At 41.9% G+C, this 16274-nt stretch overlaps 1 protein-coding gene and 1 long non-coding RNA gene across 4 annotated transcripts; both read right to left on the bottom strand.

The window, feature by feature from the left end:
• Positions 1-4669: 4669 nt before the first annotated feature.
• Positions 4670-6714, bottom strand: LOC107304788. Of its 3 annotated transcripts, none has more exons than XR_001550842.1 (3): positions 6505-6714; positions 5571-5661; positions 4670-5179 (listed from the first exon to the last, which is right to left on the bottom strand). It is a non-coding gene; the product is annotated as an uncharacterized LOC107304788 (long non-coding RNA). The 3 variants fall into 3 exon arrangements; XR_001550841.1 differs by having other exon boundaries at positions 6550-6714; XR_001550843.1 differs by having other exon boundaries at positions 6493-6567.
• A 1534-nt stretch (positions 6715-8248) lies between these two features.
• Positions 8249-9819, bottom strand: LOC102719889 (protein FAR1-RELATED SEQUENCE 1-like). The gene is made up of 4 exons (XM_015840060.2): positions 9610-9819; positions 8595-9437; positions 8376-8498; positions 8249-8296 (listed from the first exon to the last, which is right to left on the bottom strand). The coding sequence occupies exons 1-4, from the start codon at positions 9817-9819 to the stop codon at positions 8249-8251; spliced, it is 1224 nt and encodes a 407-aa protein (XP_015695546.2).
• Positions 9820-16274: the final 6455 nt, after the last annotated feature.

The raw sequence follows: 16274 nt of genomic DNA, 5'->3' as shown, positions 1-16274 counted from the left end.
ATTTGGTTCTTTTTCCTTAAAAAAACAATCCTCCCTTGGCGTGCGTCAGAAAATTTCGTGGCTCGTTTACGACCATGAATGTGCATTTTGCAGCATGTACACACATCACAACTGGGGATTAGTGACTGAGTGCAGTTGAACAGTGCAACCATGGTACGGACCCCGTTCTTTTCAGCTTCTTTATCACGGGTTATTTGCTATACGCTTCTAAAATAAGATTTCTCAAAACAAATGGTTATGATGCATTCCCTTGGACAACTTGTTCTATTCTAGTATGTCTTAAGTTTATTTGTCAAAATACTTGATTTATCCCTACAATAATTAAGTTGATAATTAAGGCGATAAACCGGCCAATAATCTATTTTGACCTACCTAGGTGCAGTGGAACAGTGCAAGATTATTATATAATGTGCATGTCAGAGATGATCATATATCCATATACAACCTGTCTGGTGCTGTTTGGTGGTCACCAAGATTATCAACCCTGGTCAACAGGATCTGATCTGCAGCATAGATATATATTTTTTTCCCTGGGTTTGGCCCAGGCATTATTTTGATGCATGATAGTACTTGAAGCAATCCTGGCCGACATATACTGCATAAGAGTAATGGTTGAATAGGGATGTTCTATGAAAATACCTGCGTATTTAGTGTGTATTTAGTTATACTTGTTTATTACAGAGAGAGAAGGAAACATTTATGCCGGTTGGTCTGATCAGGTATATAGTATATGCTCTCTCTTTTCTCAATAAACATTTTTCATCCTTGAAAAGATAACATGAGGTACCACTATTTTCTATAGGCCTGTTTGGAAGAGCTTCTCCTAGCTACAGTTTTTTCCAAATACTGGTTCTGCCAGAAGCTGCCCCAAACGATCAATAGCTTATAAGAATCTGTAGTTACAGATTCTGAAAAATGAACTAAAAATCTAGAAATTGGAGAAGCTAGGTTTATGAGTTTTTCCAGATTCTTAGAAGCTAGCTACCAAGCAGCAGCTTCTCAGAATCTAAAGATCTCCAAATAGGCTTTATGTAAAATTTGCTAGTATCTAAGGTATCAAGAGGTATTAAATTTTACATTAAAAACTATGGTACGTCTTGGTATCTTCTAAAAAATAATAAAATTACTATAGGCATGTAACTGGTTTAAAATTATCTGGGCTAAACATTTAGGATAAGATTAGACAAACAAAAATATATTCGGAAAGTGTTGACTAGTTTTCTGTGAACTTCATGTCCAAATATGTGCATATATCCACAATAGATTCTAAAGAGATGAAGGGATAAAGAACCTATCCAAGAGAATAAACTATTTATCCATAGAACGAGGCAAACACAAGCAAATACAGAAGGCAATACATAAAAAAGGTACTGTACTTGCACAAACAAATAATGAACATCAAGATCATTAGAAGCGTACGATATCAAGGGCACATGCGAACATGCGTGCATGTGCCATCACTGTGCACTCAAAAAAAATTCAGGTACGGTACCTTGTACTGCACTCTCTTTACTGCGTTGTTGGATGAGCAGCATCTTTGGGGAAACACTATTGCTCCCTGATGGTGATATTTTCGGTTTGGTAGTTTTCCGTTACATCTGTCACTTCACACAGCACAAAATTTACTAATATTTTAGATATCGGGATATTATCTCGTTCCTCCTATCTCATGTCACGTGAAAACGATTATTTTGAAAAATTAGAAAAAATTAGACGGTTTCGGTTTCTTGGTGGAGCTGTATAGTCTATTATGAATGGGTCCTTTTTCCCTATGTGCATGTGTAATTCATCGTTAGTTGTATAGGCTTATCGTAATGCAGCGCTATATTATTAGTATAACCAAACAACTTCCTCTAGGCCATTTGTATTGGGTAAACAATGGACAAATACATGTGAAGCACGAAACTTTTGTAACTCTCCTTGCTCAGTGTTTGCAAAATTTATCCAAAAAGCCCTCCTCATGGGCGCACCAAGACTTGTTCCTAATTTTGGGGCAAGACAAGCCTAAGAAAAGTCCAGATTGGTGCTCTTCCTCAAAGACAACGCCATATTACTTGAACCCAAGAAATGTCTCATTTGAACTTATGACATTCTGTTTTAAAAACAAATACACAACGTCATCTTTAGGGTGTTTTTAAAAAAAGACAAATGATATATTTGTAAACTAAAATTAGTTTACGAATAAAACTTTTATATATGTATTCATAACGATCTAAAATCCAAAGCTGAAAAATAAACTTAGGGGAAAAAACATCAAAATGATCAACTCCGAAATTAAAACTTTGGGTTATAACCCAAATCAAAGCCAAAGATAACCCTGCACTATCAAGATAAACTCAAAAAGCGATCCCTTCGAAAGAATTGAACAAGGCTAAACTGCTGAAGGTCAAGATATAATTGCAGGCAAGTTCTATATTAGAGCAGGTACAATAGCAGACTATAAGCATATTTTAAGATGATAAGAAAGGAGAGAAGAACAACGAGCTTTAGGTTTATAGCCAGCTGCAGCATAGACTTCAAAACACATGTATGTATGACAGGTAAGGTCGAATATTAATTATGTAGTATATGACTATCGTATAGATTGGCTATTAAATTGACTATAGATAAATTATAGCCAGCAATTGACTATACTATTAAACTTACTCTTATGGCCCCCACAAATCTTTGAGCTTGCACGGGATCCATGGCGGAATGGGCCCTCACAGGTTAGCCATAAATTGTGATTAAACTGAGGGGGTTGGATTAAAAGGGGTTTTGTGGATATTACTAGGTCACAGTGGTACAGGGTACAAGATGGCCCCGCACTGTCCCAGTGATCTGCAGGGAATGGCCCACTCATCAACAAATGTTACAGCTGAAGAGCCCCATCTATCAGGGCAGGGCATCCGTTGATCAATCCTTCCTTCTAGCTCTGCAGTTTCTAACTCTAGGGGCAGTACAGCACAGCCCAACAGAATATCCACAGAACACGGCTTTTTGCAGCCAGATGTCCCAGAAAGCATGACAAACAGGTAGGTGAAGGCAGTTTCTCTTGGTTTCATCATCAACAAAACCGAGGAGTAAAACGAGGAATAGAAGGAAGCCCTGCCCCTCCAATAACTAGGCTCCAGACTGGAAGAAGAATTTTTTTTATTTTTTAAACATTTTTAATACTAATTTTATTACTAAATCTCGGGGTAAAATATTTTCACCGTATAAATCTTTTGGCCACGCCACCAATATTGGCATGACAAAACAATGCTACCACGCAGTGTTTTTGGCGTGGCAGGCTTGCCACGCCATTGTCGGTGGTATGACAAGACTATCACGCCAACCAGGCCAACTAGGCTGTGTAGCAGCGATATCGACACTAGCGTAGCTAAAAGGTTCATATGGTGAAAATATTTTCTTCAAGGTTTAGTAATAAAATTATTTATTAAATATGTTTAAAAATAAAGAAAATTCCTGAAAGAAAGAACTCAGGAGTGGTCTCTTCAACTTCATGGAAGAGAGCATCCAGCTCCTCTGCATCTTTCCTTCACTGCGAGAATTTTATCGGATGCATCTGCTTACATCTCTCGATTTAATGGGTCTGCTTCTTGTTCAGTAGGATTACGGATTAATTACCTTCGTAATTTTAGCCACAAGGAGAATGGAAGGCCAATAACAGAGGGGGAAAACTGAACGGGAAATTGAACATAGAAAGAAACTTTTGTAGAAAATAGATTTTCCGTTAATCTGGCTGATTTATGAGTTGTTACGCTAAACCTTACACACAGGAAATCACAGAACACAAAATAAAAGCATCAACCGTGTTCGCAGTGTGAGAGTGGACGAAGGGGAGAATCGGATGCTCCTGTCCTGTTGCCGCACCATCACCGCCTCATGCTGATGCTGTCCATTGTCACCATCTCAAGTCTCTGATGTTGCCACCGTATTCCGAATGCCCTAGGTGGTGGTGGTGGTGCCGCTTGCGTGGCTTTACCGCACCACAGCTGTTTACTAAGAGTTTTTCTTTTATTATTTTTAAAATATATTTTAAGGTAACATAAGTTTTAGCGCAAAATTTTAATATCTCAGAAAGTCAATGTATATCATAAGTTTCAGCGCAAAATTTTAGTATCTCAAGAAGTCAAGGTACTAAATTTTTATTCACATCCTACATTCTACATAAAATATTACCTCTGTTATAAAATGGTTTGGCTTTTCCTATATTTATATAGATACTGATTAGTCTATATATATATATATAACTGATTCATAGATAAATCTAGATATAGTCAGAACATCTTATAACCTAAAACTATAAACTATCACCTATGAGGAAATACCATGAAATAAACTAGTACAACTGTGAAATTCGTTCAACAGATATGCACACAGTAACTAAGTTCTCTAAAAAATAAAATATCAAGCAATAATGCCAACAACAACATACAACTAAGTCGTTGTTTGGATCCAGGGACTTTCCTTATCATATCGGATGTTTGAATGTTAATTAGGAGTATTAAATATAGACTGATAACAAAACTAATTCTATAAATAAAGACTATTTTATTAGACAAATTTTTTAAGTCTAATTAAGCCATGATTAGCAAATGTTTACTGTAGCATCGCATTTGCTAATTATGGACTAACTAGGCTTAGTAGATTCGTTTCACGAAACAGTTCAGAATATGAGGTGAATTTTATTAATAGGCTATATTTAATATTTCTAACTAGTATCAAATATTCGATGCGACAACGACTTAAAAAATTTAAAGTCCGTACAAACCAAACAGGCCCTAAAGCAATTTTCCATGTGAAATAACAATTCCTGTCAGACTGAAACTTGGACAACTGCAAATTTATTGGTGACCAGTGAGGCTTTATTGATCCCACATGCCCATTCGATTATTTGATATTGACATGAAAAGTGCTTGAGGTTGGGTATAAACCTTGAACTTCATAAATGTATAGAAACAAAATATGATTTGCGCATATGCTCTGAGCTCACCTAATGATGAGAGTCCCAATAACACTTCAGTCTTGGTCAATAAGATGGGACCAAATTATATCTGAACTCCGAATAATAAGGCAAACCTGAAATGGCACTGTTATTCATGACGCAGCTCGATCATTATGGAGATTGTTTGGACCATGGACCATCTACTCGAGCGTTTTTCACATGGTAGTAGAGAAGAACTGAAGAAGATATCTGTATAGCACTGTTCAATGATTAGCAATTGCAGGACATTGAGTTTTTGCCAATTGTCCGCCTTCTTTTACAAAGGCATGACCAGAAAATCGGCACAACAGCCACAGATAGTGCTTAGTTGAGTATATTCCCTTGGTTCCATATTATAAGATTTTATGGTCTTCTCTAGATCCATATATGCCAATAAATTTAAACACATATACAAAACATATATATTGATACATGTATGAGTCTAGACAAACGCAGAAAGTCTTATAGTATGAAACGGAGGGAGTAGTTCTTAGTACTTTGATATAATTAAGATGAAGCTACTCAAAGAGAAACCAGTGTACCAGACCAAATTGGATCAACACATAAGAGTAAGAAAGACTGCATGTCAGAAAATTTTTACCTGGAAAGAAAATAGAATCCATAAGATGCATCGGGAAGAAGTCTTAACCATCAGCCGTCGTGCACATATACGTCTTGGGCATTGTGGCATCCTAGAGGAAGATCACATCAATAAAGGAATAAGGTATCAATAATTCATAAATGCTACAATGAGATCGAGTTGTTTACAACGCACGATAACCTGAATCTCTAGGACAGTTTCAGATAGAAAAGACAATCACGGCATGGGAAGAGAAATGCATTATTGTTGGTAAAAAAGGGAAGAGACAGGTTAGGGCTCTCCTGACATCAGCTTGCAGCTACCCAAATTAAAACTGCTATTTTGCTAAGAACAAGGACGTAAAGAATGTATATGGCTCAAGACAAACAATATCATCCATTCTTAAGCATTTGATTTGTGCATCACTCTGTTTGAAGAGGTTCATTCCCAACCTACAACCAATGCTAAAAGTTCTAGGGTCAATAATTGGGAAGTCAATTGGCACATCACATAAATGGTTATTCTCCAATTGAATTTTTTGAACCGAATTCTCCAATTGAATTGCTCCTGCTCTAAAACAAACTTTAATTATCCGTCAATTGAACAGAAAATGAAGGAATATTGATATGTTTACTGAATATGAGTTACCAGGGAGATTATCAGCTAAAAAACAAAATGTTATCTAATCATCGTCCATGACTGCCTCTGACCAGTACAAGTTCACAACAGCCAGCTGCCAGCAGGCGTGAAGATCCCTGTTTTTCATGGAGTCTATAAGGACATGAATGATGCACTTATCCTCTCCCTGTTAATCCTTGCTATCATCTCATCACTTCGTCAGTTTCTTGACCAAGAAAAAAAAATAATAATAATAATATCAAAAGCTTTCCGCTGGATCTCCACTAGAGGAATGGCTAAAACATGAGATTTTCGAAATCCACACCGGCCTGGTCACCTTCCCATTCTGTCGAACACCTTGAAGGCGCTCGAGGAGGTTCACCTGGCGGGCATCGTCGCCACACGCAACGACGCTGTGCGAGACGACCATCCGGCTGGCTGGCCAGCCGGCGTGGGCACGGAGGCATCGATCCATTCCCTCGCGTTGCGGGTGGGTGGGATCGCGGGAGGGACGCCATGGGCATGGCCATGGGAGCTAGACGGCCAGTGGCGGACAGAAAAAAAAAAGGCAAAATTTGTTATGGGGCATAAAAAAACGCATAATTAGCCGATAAACATCATGAATTTACTGTAGGGCACTATAAAAATATGACAATTAGCTGGTAGATACTTTGGCTATTATTTTATTAATTTCGGAGCCAAAATTTTTAAAAATGATGAGATTGTCCTTGGTGGCCAACCGTTATGCCGACTGGGTATGGTCGATCCAGACCCAATCGATCTCGGTGCCGCACTACAACCGAACCCTAGCCTACAGGGCGACTAAGCAGATGGGTGGGGCAGTGACCCAGGTACGGCGAGTGCAGCAGCGACCTGGCCACCAAGGGCAATATCAGCATTTTTAAAATTTTTGGCTCTGAAATAAATAAAATAATGGCCGGAGTATCTACCAGCTAATTATCATATTTTTGTGGTGTCCTATAGTAAATTCATAATCTTACGGAGCCCACCGGCTAATTACGCGTTTTTTCGATGTGCTATAGCAAATTTTGCCGAAAAAAAAAGAGGTATGGCAGAGGGAACCGGCTCCTCTGGGGTCGCGACACAGCATCCTCGTTGCTTCCGCATCGGACGGCAAGACTTGAGTTGAAGAGATGTCAGCCCTTTTCCATGGAGTATTTGGCCCAAAAAAGAGTCTGTTCCTTGGTTTGGTTCTGCTACAGAGCAAGCGAAGCGGAGGGGAGTAGAATCGATGCATGAGGTGAGCGCCTCCCGACGCTAGCACGGGTGGAGTAGAATCCTGAAGAAGATCCCTTGTCCATTGCCTCCTCGCCATGGATCCATCCCTCTCCCCTGCGGAACTTCCCGGCGTGCTCTCCTGCCCAGGAGCTCTGCTGCATTGGCATGGAGGAGAAGGCTGCACCGATGTCATCGATCAGCTTTTAGCCTATTGGTGCAGGTACAGTAGTCCTTGAAGAAGGCCGTGGTTGCATCCTACCTTTCATGTGAGTTCATCAGCCCATCGCTGGCTCACTGCTTGAGGAAGGCAAGGGCAGCAACTTCAGAAGCTTGGTTTCTTTTTTCAATGGTAGCTTCAGGATTTGATATTTTAGACAGAATGGATATGACATGATTTTAAATTTATGTGAATTGAGATTGTGACACAATATTGAATGTGATCTTGTCAATTTAAGACTGATTTCTGTATAAATTTGAGAATATGAAATTATAATTATAATTGTGTCAATCTTTTGATGCCAATTCAGTATAGCAAAAGAGATTGTGAGAACTGAGTACGACTGCTGTCATTTTACTTCATTGAACATGAAAGGGCTGAACATTTCTGCTGGCTGTTGTCCCAGGATATATGTTTGCTTGCAAAATAGCAAAAGGAAGCTAGAAATGTATACATCACAAGTGTTGCTAATTTTGATAGAAGAACTGACTGTTGTCAAACTGAGAGCAAAAGAAAGCTATATGTATGTACTGTGTAATTGCAAAATGGTAAAAGAGAGCGCAGCTCTTGACAGATTGTTCAGATGTTTTTTGCTTGCACAGGATTGCCAAAAAACACAAGTACTTCACCAAGACACGTTGTCCGTAGTAAGAAGATCATATGTGATTGGTCCCTGTAAATTACATAAACAGTGAGATTTTCACTTGATTATCAAGTCTATACTTGTAAACTAACTATGTGAGAAAGATTACCGTTAGCAATTGAGTGAAGCTATTAATGGACTTATAATCTTCAGACTCATTCAGTTTGTCTCTAGAAGCATCATCTGTACCTTGTGCTTGTGCACCACCACTGCCTTCCTCTTCCACAACCTCCTGCATCTTACAATAAAATAAACCTAAAGAGTTCAAAGAAATAATGGACACAGTGACAATACTTCCTGGAAACATAGTTGTTCTTTAGCGACATACCACCAATGCATCAGTAACTTCTGCTTGTGCTCCATCACTATTGGCTTCTTTCTCAATCTGAGATTTTTTGGCTAGTCTCTTTTTCCTAGCCTTTATCTTTTTCTCGAGCCAACATCTCCCTCGTTTTGAACTTCTTATTCTTACATCCTTTTTCTTCAGCCGTGCAGCACTCAATAACTCATCTGGTGGATTAATATCTGCATAATCTACAAATGGATCCCCAGAAATACTTGTGCATGCATTAATTTTGTCTTCAATTTGTTTTCCAAGGATGTCAAGGGCATTGTCTACTAATGTTGTGCATTCTGGAAAGTTTGCTGCTCGATGTGCCAAACTGAGAAATTTCTGTGACATAAATCTGTAGCGAAGCATAGCATCCATCTTTGGATTTTCGATTATATTTCTTCCCTGGTTATCTTGTATAGTTCCACTTTGTGCTTCCCGCGTCCATCGCTTCAACACATATTGTGGTGATAGAGATTTTATATTCATCAAATCAAGCACTTTAAGAGCATGGCCGCACAATATTCCTATTCTATCAAATTGCCCACAACTACATACAACCATTTGCTTCAAAGGATCACCTACAACTTTGTGGTCATCCTCGCATGTAAAATCTCCTACTAGATATTCATTATTGTCATCCAATGCCTTGCTGCAAGCTGCCAATGATATTTCATATTCACCTTCAAAAGCTTCAAATATCCTGGGTGTATACAACTTGCTAGCTTCCACCAACATAGGTGGTGGTCTCCTCGTACAAATTTTAGGTAACTTTTTCCTTGATTCAAATTCTGATTTCAGCTCAGTATTTCTCTTTCCTTGCAGCACCTTTTCAAAATGCTTAAAGAATCGGATGATATCAAAGTTATATTTAAAATGAATTTTCAACTCATTGTATAGACTTTCACTCAATTGTGTAATTCTCATTCCTAATGTGAACGCATCCCTCATATGACATTGAGCCCATTTTTCTTTCAACTTATATGCTATCTAACCAAGTTTGCTTGCTCACCTTCTTCCTCATGATGTCAAAGTTATGTTCAAATTCTTCTATATCCTCATATTCAAACATGCATGCACTAAAAACTGACAGAACCCTTGTGTCTTCATCCTTCTCTACATTCTTTGGTTCATGTAGATGTTTGATAGCATTCTGCATTATGTGAAATGTGCACGATCTATGCCATGCTTTTGATAACACCTCTTCAACTGCCTTTCCCATTGATACATCTTGATCGGTATAGAATGTTTTAGGCTGCTTTCCATTATGAGTTTTCAGAATTGTCTCAAACAGCCATTGAAAGACTCAAATGTTTCATCATACATGAGAGTAGCACCAAAAACTATAGTTTCTCTAAAATGATTGAATCCGACAAAGACACCAAAAGCCTGCTCTCATTGTTCGTTCCAAACGTGGTGTCAAAACTAACAACATCACCGAAATGTGCATAGTTCACGATCATTTTAGCATCAGCCCAGAATACATTTGCTATTTTCTCTTCACAATCCATTTGCAACACATATTGGAATGATGGGTTCTCGGCAATTTTGTCTTGAAAATACTTAAGCATGCTACCTGCTTGGCCATATGTCATCTCCCTTTGCCGCTTGCTTTGCAAATAGTTCTTGTGATCTCGAAGGGTGTAGCTAAGATTGAAGGCTCCACCAACTTGGCGAGTAGCTAACTCATGTGCCGCTTTAGGACCAATTCCTGCATCATCAGCCGTTTCAATTTCTAAAGCTTGTAAATCTGAAATTTTCCTTTGCGATGCCATTAGATGTAAAGTTTCTGGCAGGTGTATTATGTGATTGTGTTCCAATACCACATCAGACACTTTATAAATGCCCTTCTTTCCACCCATTTTAAGATTAATGTGGACTTGACAATCGGTTCTAGTTTCAGCTCGACGACACTTTGTTAAGTGATCCCTTTTGTCTTGCGGTCGATGCCCCTCATTTGCACAAACAAATCTACATGATGTAATCTTGCCATCATATTGTCTTTTGTTTGAATATCTTTTTCTAACCTCAAAACCTTTTTTCCCACCATAGCTAAGCCAAAATGCCCAAGCTTCATCCGGATTTCTAAATTCCATGCCAACTTCAGGTGACAAGCCAGGAATCAAATTGGCTCTATATAAAACAAAAGAGCACCAAGTATGAGATTACTGCATTAATTACATATGACCACACATATTCATATAGCAATCATGGTAATGTATTACACACCTATGTTCTTCCATTGCAGGACTGTTAGGTTTGTTTTGATGTCAAGCTACAAGATCGTCAACTAGCTGCTTCTTTCCATGAGAAAAAGATTAAGTTCAAACCAACCCTAATGGAAGTTTGATCCATTATGGTGAGCTAATTATCAAAAAGAAGGGAGATGGGAGATAGATTGGTAGTACTTACTCACAAGATTAAAATACAGGGAAGCCTCGTCAGGTGATCGCCTCCTGTGCTTCTTGCGTCAGAACGCCCGCACCGCCGCACGTGGTGTCTTTTCTCGCGCTCTTTTCTGTATTTTCTCTCGCCGACGAGGGATTGCTCCTGAGATGGGCCAAACCAAGCTATTCGACACCTGGTCCATCGTGTTTTGGGCTAACATCTCTTGAGCTCAAGTGTTGCCGTCCGACGCGGAAGCAACGACGATGCGGCGTCGCATGTCCCTCTAACGTAGATTCATCTACGTCAGAGGGGCCGGTTCCATGGCGGAGAGCTAAGTGTGATGCTAAGTGCATAATAAAAATTTCTCATTTACATGTTAATACAAATACATGTCACGCCCAGAAATTCCTCACACGAATTTCTGAACTTAATTGTGTATTAAAATCCCTGTCCAGGACCAGCCAGGATAAAAAAAGACAATGTTGATTACATAACCATCGTTCTTAGAAACAACTAAAAATAACACTTATTCTAACGAAAAAATGTGGCGGAAAGAAAGGTAGACTAGCTCCAGCGGGTATGGCTCCGGTCCACAGGCAAAACTTCAACGGCAGACTAGCTCACTCCTGAGAGTCACCTCCATCGGACTCCACTTCTAAGTCTGGAGGGGAAAAATTGGGCAAGGCTGAGTACAAACCACCGTACTCAACAAGTAACACGGAAAATGGCAATAAATGATGTATAGGGATCATCAAGGACAGGCTAGGGTTAGTTGCAATAAAGCAGCAGTTAACAAATAACAGAGATTAAAGTGAATAAAGGTAATTGAATACATTAAAGGATAAGTAAATAATAATTGTAAAATACTACAACACTGTCCAACGTTACACCACGTTGCGACAGGCCCAACCCGTACTCAACGTTACACCACGTTGCAGTAGTCCCGAGTGAAAACCAGTTTACTCAAGTTGGTTCACTAATCACAGTGAAGCTGGGAGTTCGCCCGTAACCGTGGGCACGGCTATTCGAATAGATTATACTTTGATCAGAGGTGTACTACTGTACCCACAAGACACGACTCCACTACACTTGAACGTGCGCCGACATACCAACATGGTATACCGGAAAGGAGACCGTGATAGGACCCGTCACATAACCCTCCCTATTTAATCGCACCGCACTTCAGGTTTTACCCCCTCCTTTACACCAAGTCGGGCAATCCCCTCTTGTGCCTTGGTAGATCCGGAAGCAGCAGAGGCTTTCGTTACACCACGATTGCCCGTCCATACTCCATCGCGCCTACCCTTGCCTTGGTACGTCAAATAGTTCGAAGCCATGCTTCAAATCCGACCTTACCCATTTCGGTATGTGGTTAGCACTTAATTACTTCCAGGGTTTCCCGTGAACCGGTCCTTAATTGCCATGGGTGCGACTCTCAAAACCATGCACCCACAGCCCACCATTATCAATATTTTAGTTGACGTTAACCCGAACCGGGTAATAAATCAATATTACAGCTATTCAGAACTAAGCATGGTTAAATGTGATCCCATGAGCTACTTGTTCTAAGCACGGCTAAGCATTAACCTAGGCCTAACTCTAATCAAGTTACCCCGGGTCTAGTATGAATAAAGTTGGATAATCAACGGCATAATAATAAGGTTTACCCGAAAAAATAAATACAGTAAATACTTTAATTAAAACGATGCATGTTTGAATAAACAAAGCAGGGAATTTGCAATAATGGGTTCAATATGATCAAAGATGAGTGCCGCTTGCTTTGCTCTGGCCCCTGGGGAACTTCGACGACGATCTCGAAGTAAAACGGCTCTTCGGCGGGGTCCGAATCTAAGCGACAAAGCACAAAAATAAATAAAACAGGCACAAAATCTACTGAAACAGCAAAAGAAAGTATTTTTAATGGATTCTTAACAATTTTATGAATTTAATGAAATTTGAATGGACCTAAACGGAGACTAGATGAATTACTTATGAATTTTAGAAGTTTTCTGGATCTTTAAACTAAACAGAAAAGTTCTAAATCAATTATTGCGCAATTAATGGGGCTGCTGACGTCAGCGAGGAGAGAGGAGGCGGCGCTGATGGGTGGGGTCCACCTGTCGGTGAGAGAGAGGGGAGGATGAGGGGCTGACAGGTGGGGCCCGGGGAAAAGAGAGAGGAGGGAAGGGGCGGTCGACGGCTGACAAGTGGGACCCACTCATGAGTGGCCCAGAGCAGAGGAGGAGGGGGAGGCGGCCTCGGCCGAGAGGGGAAGGCGACGCCGGCGACGAGCGAGCGGCGGTGGCAGGCGGCGACGGCGCGGCTCGGCGACGGCCACGACGCGATGAGCGCGGCGGCGATGGCGCGACCGGCGGCGACGACGGAGACGTCGGCCGCACCAAGAGGAGGGCAACGGAGGACGGCGCCGGCACGGGGAGGAGGCGGCGACAACGCGCCGGGCCCGGCGGCGCTTCGACGGCGGCGGGGCCACCACGGCGACGACGACGAGCGACGCAAGGCGACGGGCGGCATCACATGGCCCGGGGCGATGGCGATGGCGCCTGGAGGTGGAGGCGAGGGCGGGCGCCGGCAGCGACGGCTTGGCGACCGCGTGGCGACGACGACGTCGGGCGGAGATGCGGCGACGAGCGCCGGCAGCGCATGGCACCTGGCAACGACGCGGCGGCGAGGAGACCCAACGACGGCGGAAAAAGAGAGGAAGAGAGGAGGGGAGGGCTCACCGACGGCGTCGGAGGGCTGCAGCAAGTCGGCGTTGAGGAGGAACGGGTGATGGCGGACGAAGCGAGGGCGGCGTCGATCCGAGCGCAATCGGCGACGCGCGGACGGCGAAGTCGGGCACGATGGCGAAAAGGGCGAGGAGGTGGCGAGGGTGCTCGAACGTCCTCCAGCGGCGGTGAAGATGGCGGAAAGTCGGCGAAGCCGAGGCGGAGGTGGTGACGCGGGTGGGCGGCAAGGTCCGACGGTCAACGGCGAGATCGGTCGACGGCGGCAAGGAAGCGGCGGTGTACGGGTGAGGCAAAAAGTGGCAGCGAGGCGGAGAGCTGGGGGTTTTATAGGGTGGCAGCGCCGGCTAGGGCGGGGCGGCGGTTGCAGAGGAGACCGAGTCGGCGACGAGCCGGATTCGGCGGCGGCGGTTGCGGCAGAGGAGTGGGAGTCAGCGGCGGCGCGGCGCGGGCTCGGACTCGGCCGGCGCGGGCGCAGGCGCGGTCGTTGACAGGCGGGCCCCGCCTGTCAGTGGCACGAGGGAGGAGGGAGGCAAGGCGGACTTCGGCGGTGCGCGGGCACTGGGTCGAGGCGGGGCGAGCGAGCTGGGCCAAGTGGCCAGCGGCCTAGGCGGAGGGGGAAGGCGCGCGGGAGAGGGGAGGAGGAAGCAGGCCAGGCAGCGGGAAGAGGCCGGCTCGGCTGGGCCGGCCTGGAGGGAGAGGTGGGCCAGCTCGGCTGGGCCGGCCCAGGAAGGAAGAGGGGAAAAAGAAAAAAGGAAAAAGAAAAAGAGAGAGGAGGAAAATTGGACTTCGGCCCAATTTAAGAAGAAAGGGAAAAAGAAAGGAAATAGGAGGAAAAAAGGAAAGCCCCACTTTTGCCGAGTTTTAAATTAATTTGTTTGGCCAAATTTTATACTTCTTTAATTTAAGTTTAAATCCTGTTAATTGATTTGCGAACCTCGATTAAATTAGATTAAGTTCTTTTAGAGGGATTTTTCCTGAGTTAATTAAGCCAATTATTATTTACGGATTCTTTTTTTACAATTTTAGACTTGGGACAAAACTCTGGGTGTGACACTACAAGTACATGAAGTCTAGCATTTAAATTGAAAACGCATAAGCAGGCATTGAAATTAAATTTAGATTTGACGCTAGAGCATGGGGCCATAGTGCATACATGATATGAATAATTTGCTATTGCCCTCTGCAAAACAAAAATCAACAAAAAATTAGTAATTGACAATGGAGATAGATAGATACATTGATGTAGAGAAATAGAAAGAGAATGTAAAGCCGTACCAAAAACATGTTCTATTCTTCCATTTTCCTTTCCTATCCATCTTCTATTCAAACTAATATTCAATCACTCACAGCTGTGCCATGCTCTGCTCTGCTGCACGTCGCTAGACTGAGCCCTCCGCCACTAGACGACGGAATGTAAGCAGTTAAAACTGCTTGGCCTTCAATGGTGCCCAAATGCCCCATAAACAGAGCAATATTGGAGATCAGTGTTCGGAACCCATTACCCTCTCTACGCACAATTCTCACACTAAACTCACCTTGTATGCTCCAATGGACCATCTTTTCGTGCATTTTGTTAGGCCACTCTAAGTCGGGTTTCATGAGAGTTTCAATATCATTAAATGATATGTTATATATGCAAAACTAGCGGTGTGACGTAGGATTTATGATGACAAGAGAGAGGTTCATTAAATTAGATCGAAACATTCACAATGAGTAATTTTGCATTGAGAACACTTGTTTCATTTATCCACTTAAATATGCCTGGATGATATGACACTATTAAAAATCATATAATAAAATACTACACTAAGATACGCATAGTCTGTCAGTACGAGCACACATAGTTTTGCGAGTCCTTTAGTAATCTAATGACATACTATGTGTCATGCGTGCATGTATTGATAAACTATATTGTAATTATGATTTCACCAAATTTATAACTTAAGTCATCAAACTGAGTTACATGAAAAATACCAAACACTTATCTAAAAATACAGTTTCTCATAATATCTTTGAGTGATTCAGGCTATGAAAGTGAACTACCGAATAGGTTTGTCCCATAGATTCCTAATCTAAACTTCGATTGGAACAAATAAATAGAGATGCTTAAAGAAAAATTACTTTATAATGGGATAAACGAGCTTACATATGGTTTTCCCTTTTGGAAACCCTGAAAGAAGATACAAGAGTTCTGCTCACCTTACAAAAACTTATGTTAGTCCGTGCTCCAATATACTAGCAATTTAGACTGAACAGGGTAATGGTACTAAGGATGAAATGTTTTTATGAACCCTGACTGCACTATCGCTTTCTCGATGTCCCTCTTGGCATGGCAGCTCCTCCCTTTATAGATGCTTGAGGAGAAGCTCCTCACGCTTCAACATTATCTCCACCATCCCTGGTGGTTCACGAGCTAGCATACACAAGATGGTGGAGCTTCTTATCTTGCTCACCGGTGTTGGACACACATCTGTACTTATGTCTTAATTTGTTTTTCTCCGAAATCTATATTTTTCACAACATTCTTGGTAGTGATATGTCA

The sequence above is a fragment of the Oryza brachyantha genome, chromosome 8 (assembly GCF_000231095.2).
Source record: "Oryza brachyantha chromosome 8, ObraRS2, whole genome shotgun sequence".
Classification (NCBI taxonomy): Eukaryota; Viridiplantae; Streptophyta; class Magnoliopsida; order Poales; family Poaceae; genus Oryza; species Oryza brachyantha.
Note: the sequence above shows the minus strand (reverse complement) of the source record. Positions and strands in the feature narration are given on the sequence as shown.

Coding starts and splice junctions, on each gene's coding strand:
- LOC102719889 (XM_015840060.2), bottom strand. CDS start 9,819: ATGGGAAAGGCAGTTGAAGAGGTGTTATCAAAAGCATGGCATAGATCG. Junction 8,499..8,594: donor AAGTTACTGATGCATTGGTG/GTATGTCGCTAA, acceptor TGTAAGATGCAG/GAGGTTGTGGAAGAGGAAGG. Junction 8,297..8,375: donor GCTTCACTCAATTGCTAACG/GTAATCTTTCTC, acceptor TGTAATTTACAG/GGACCAATCACATATGATCT.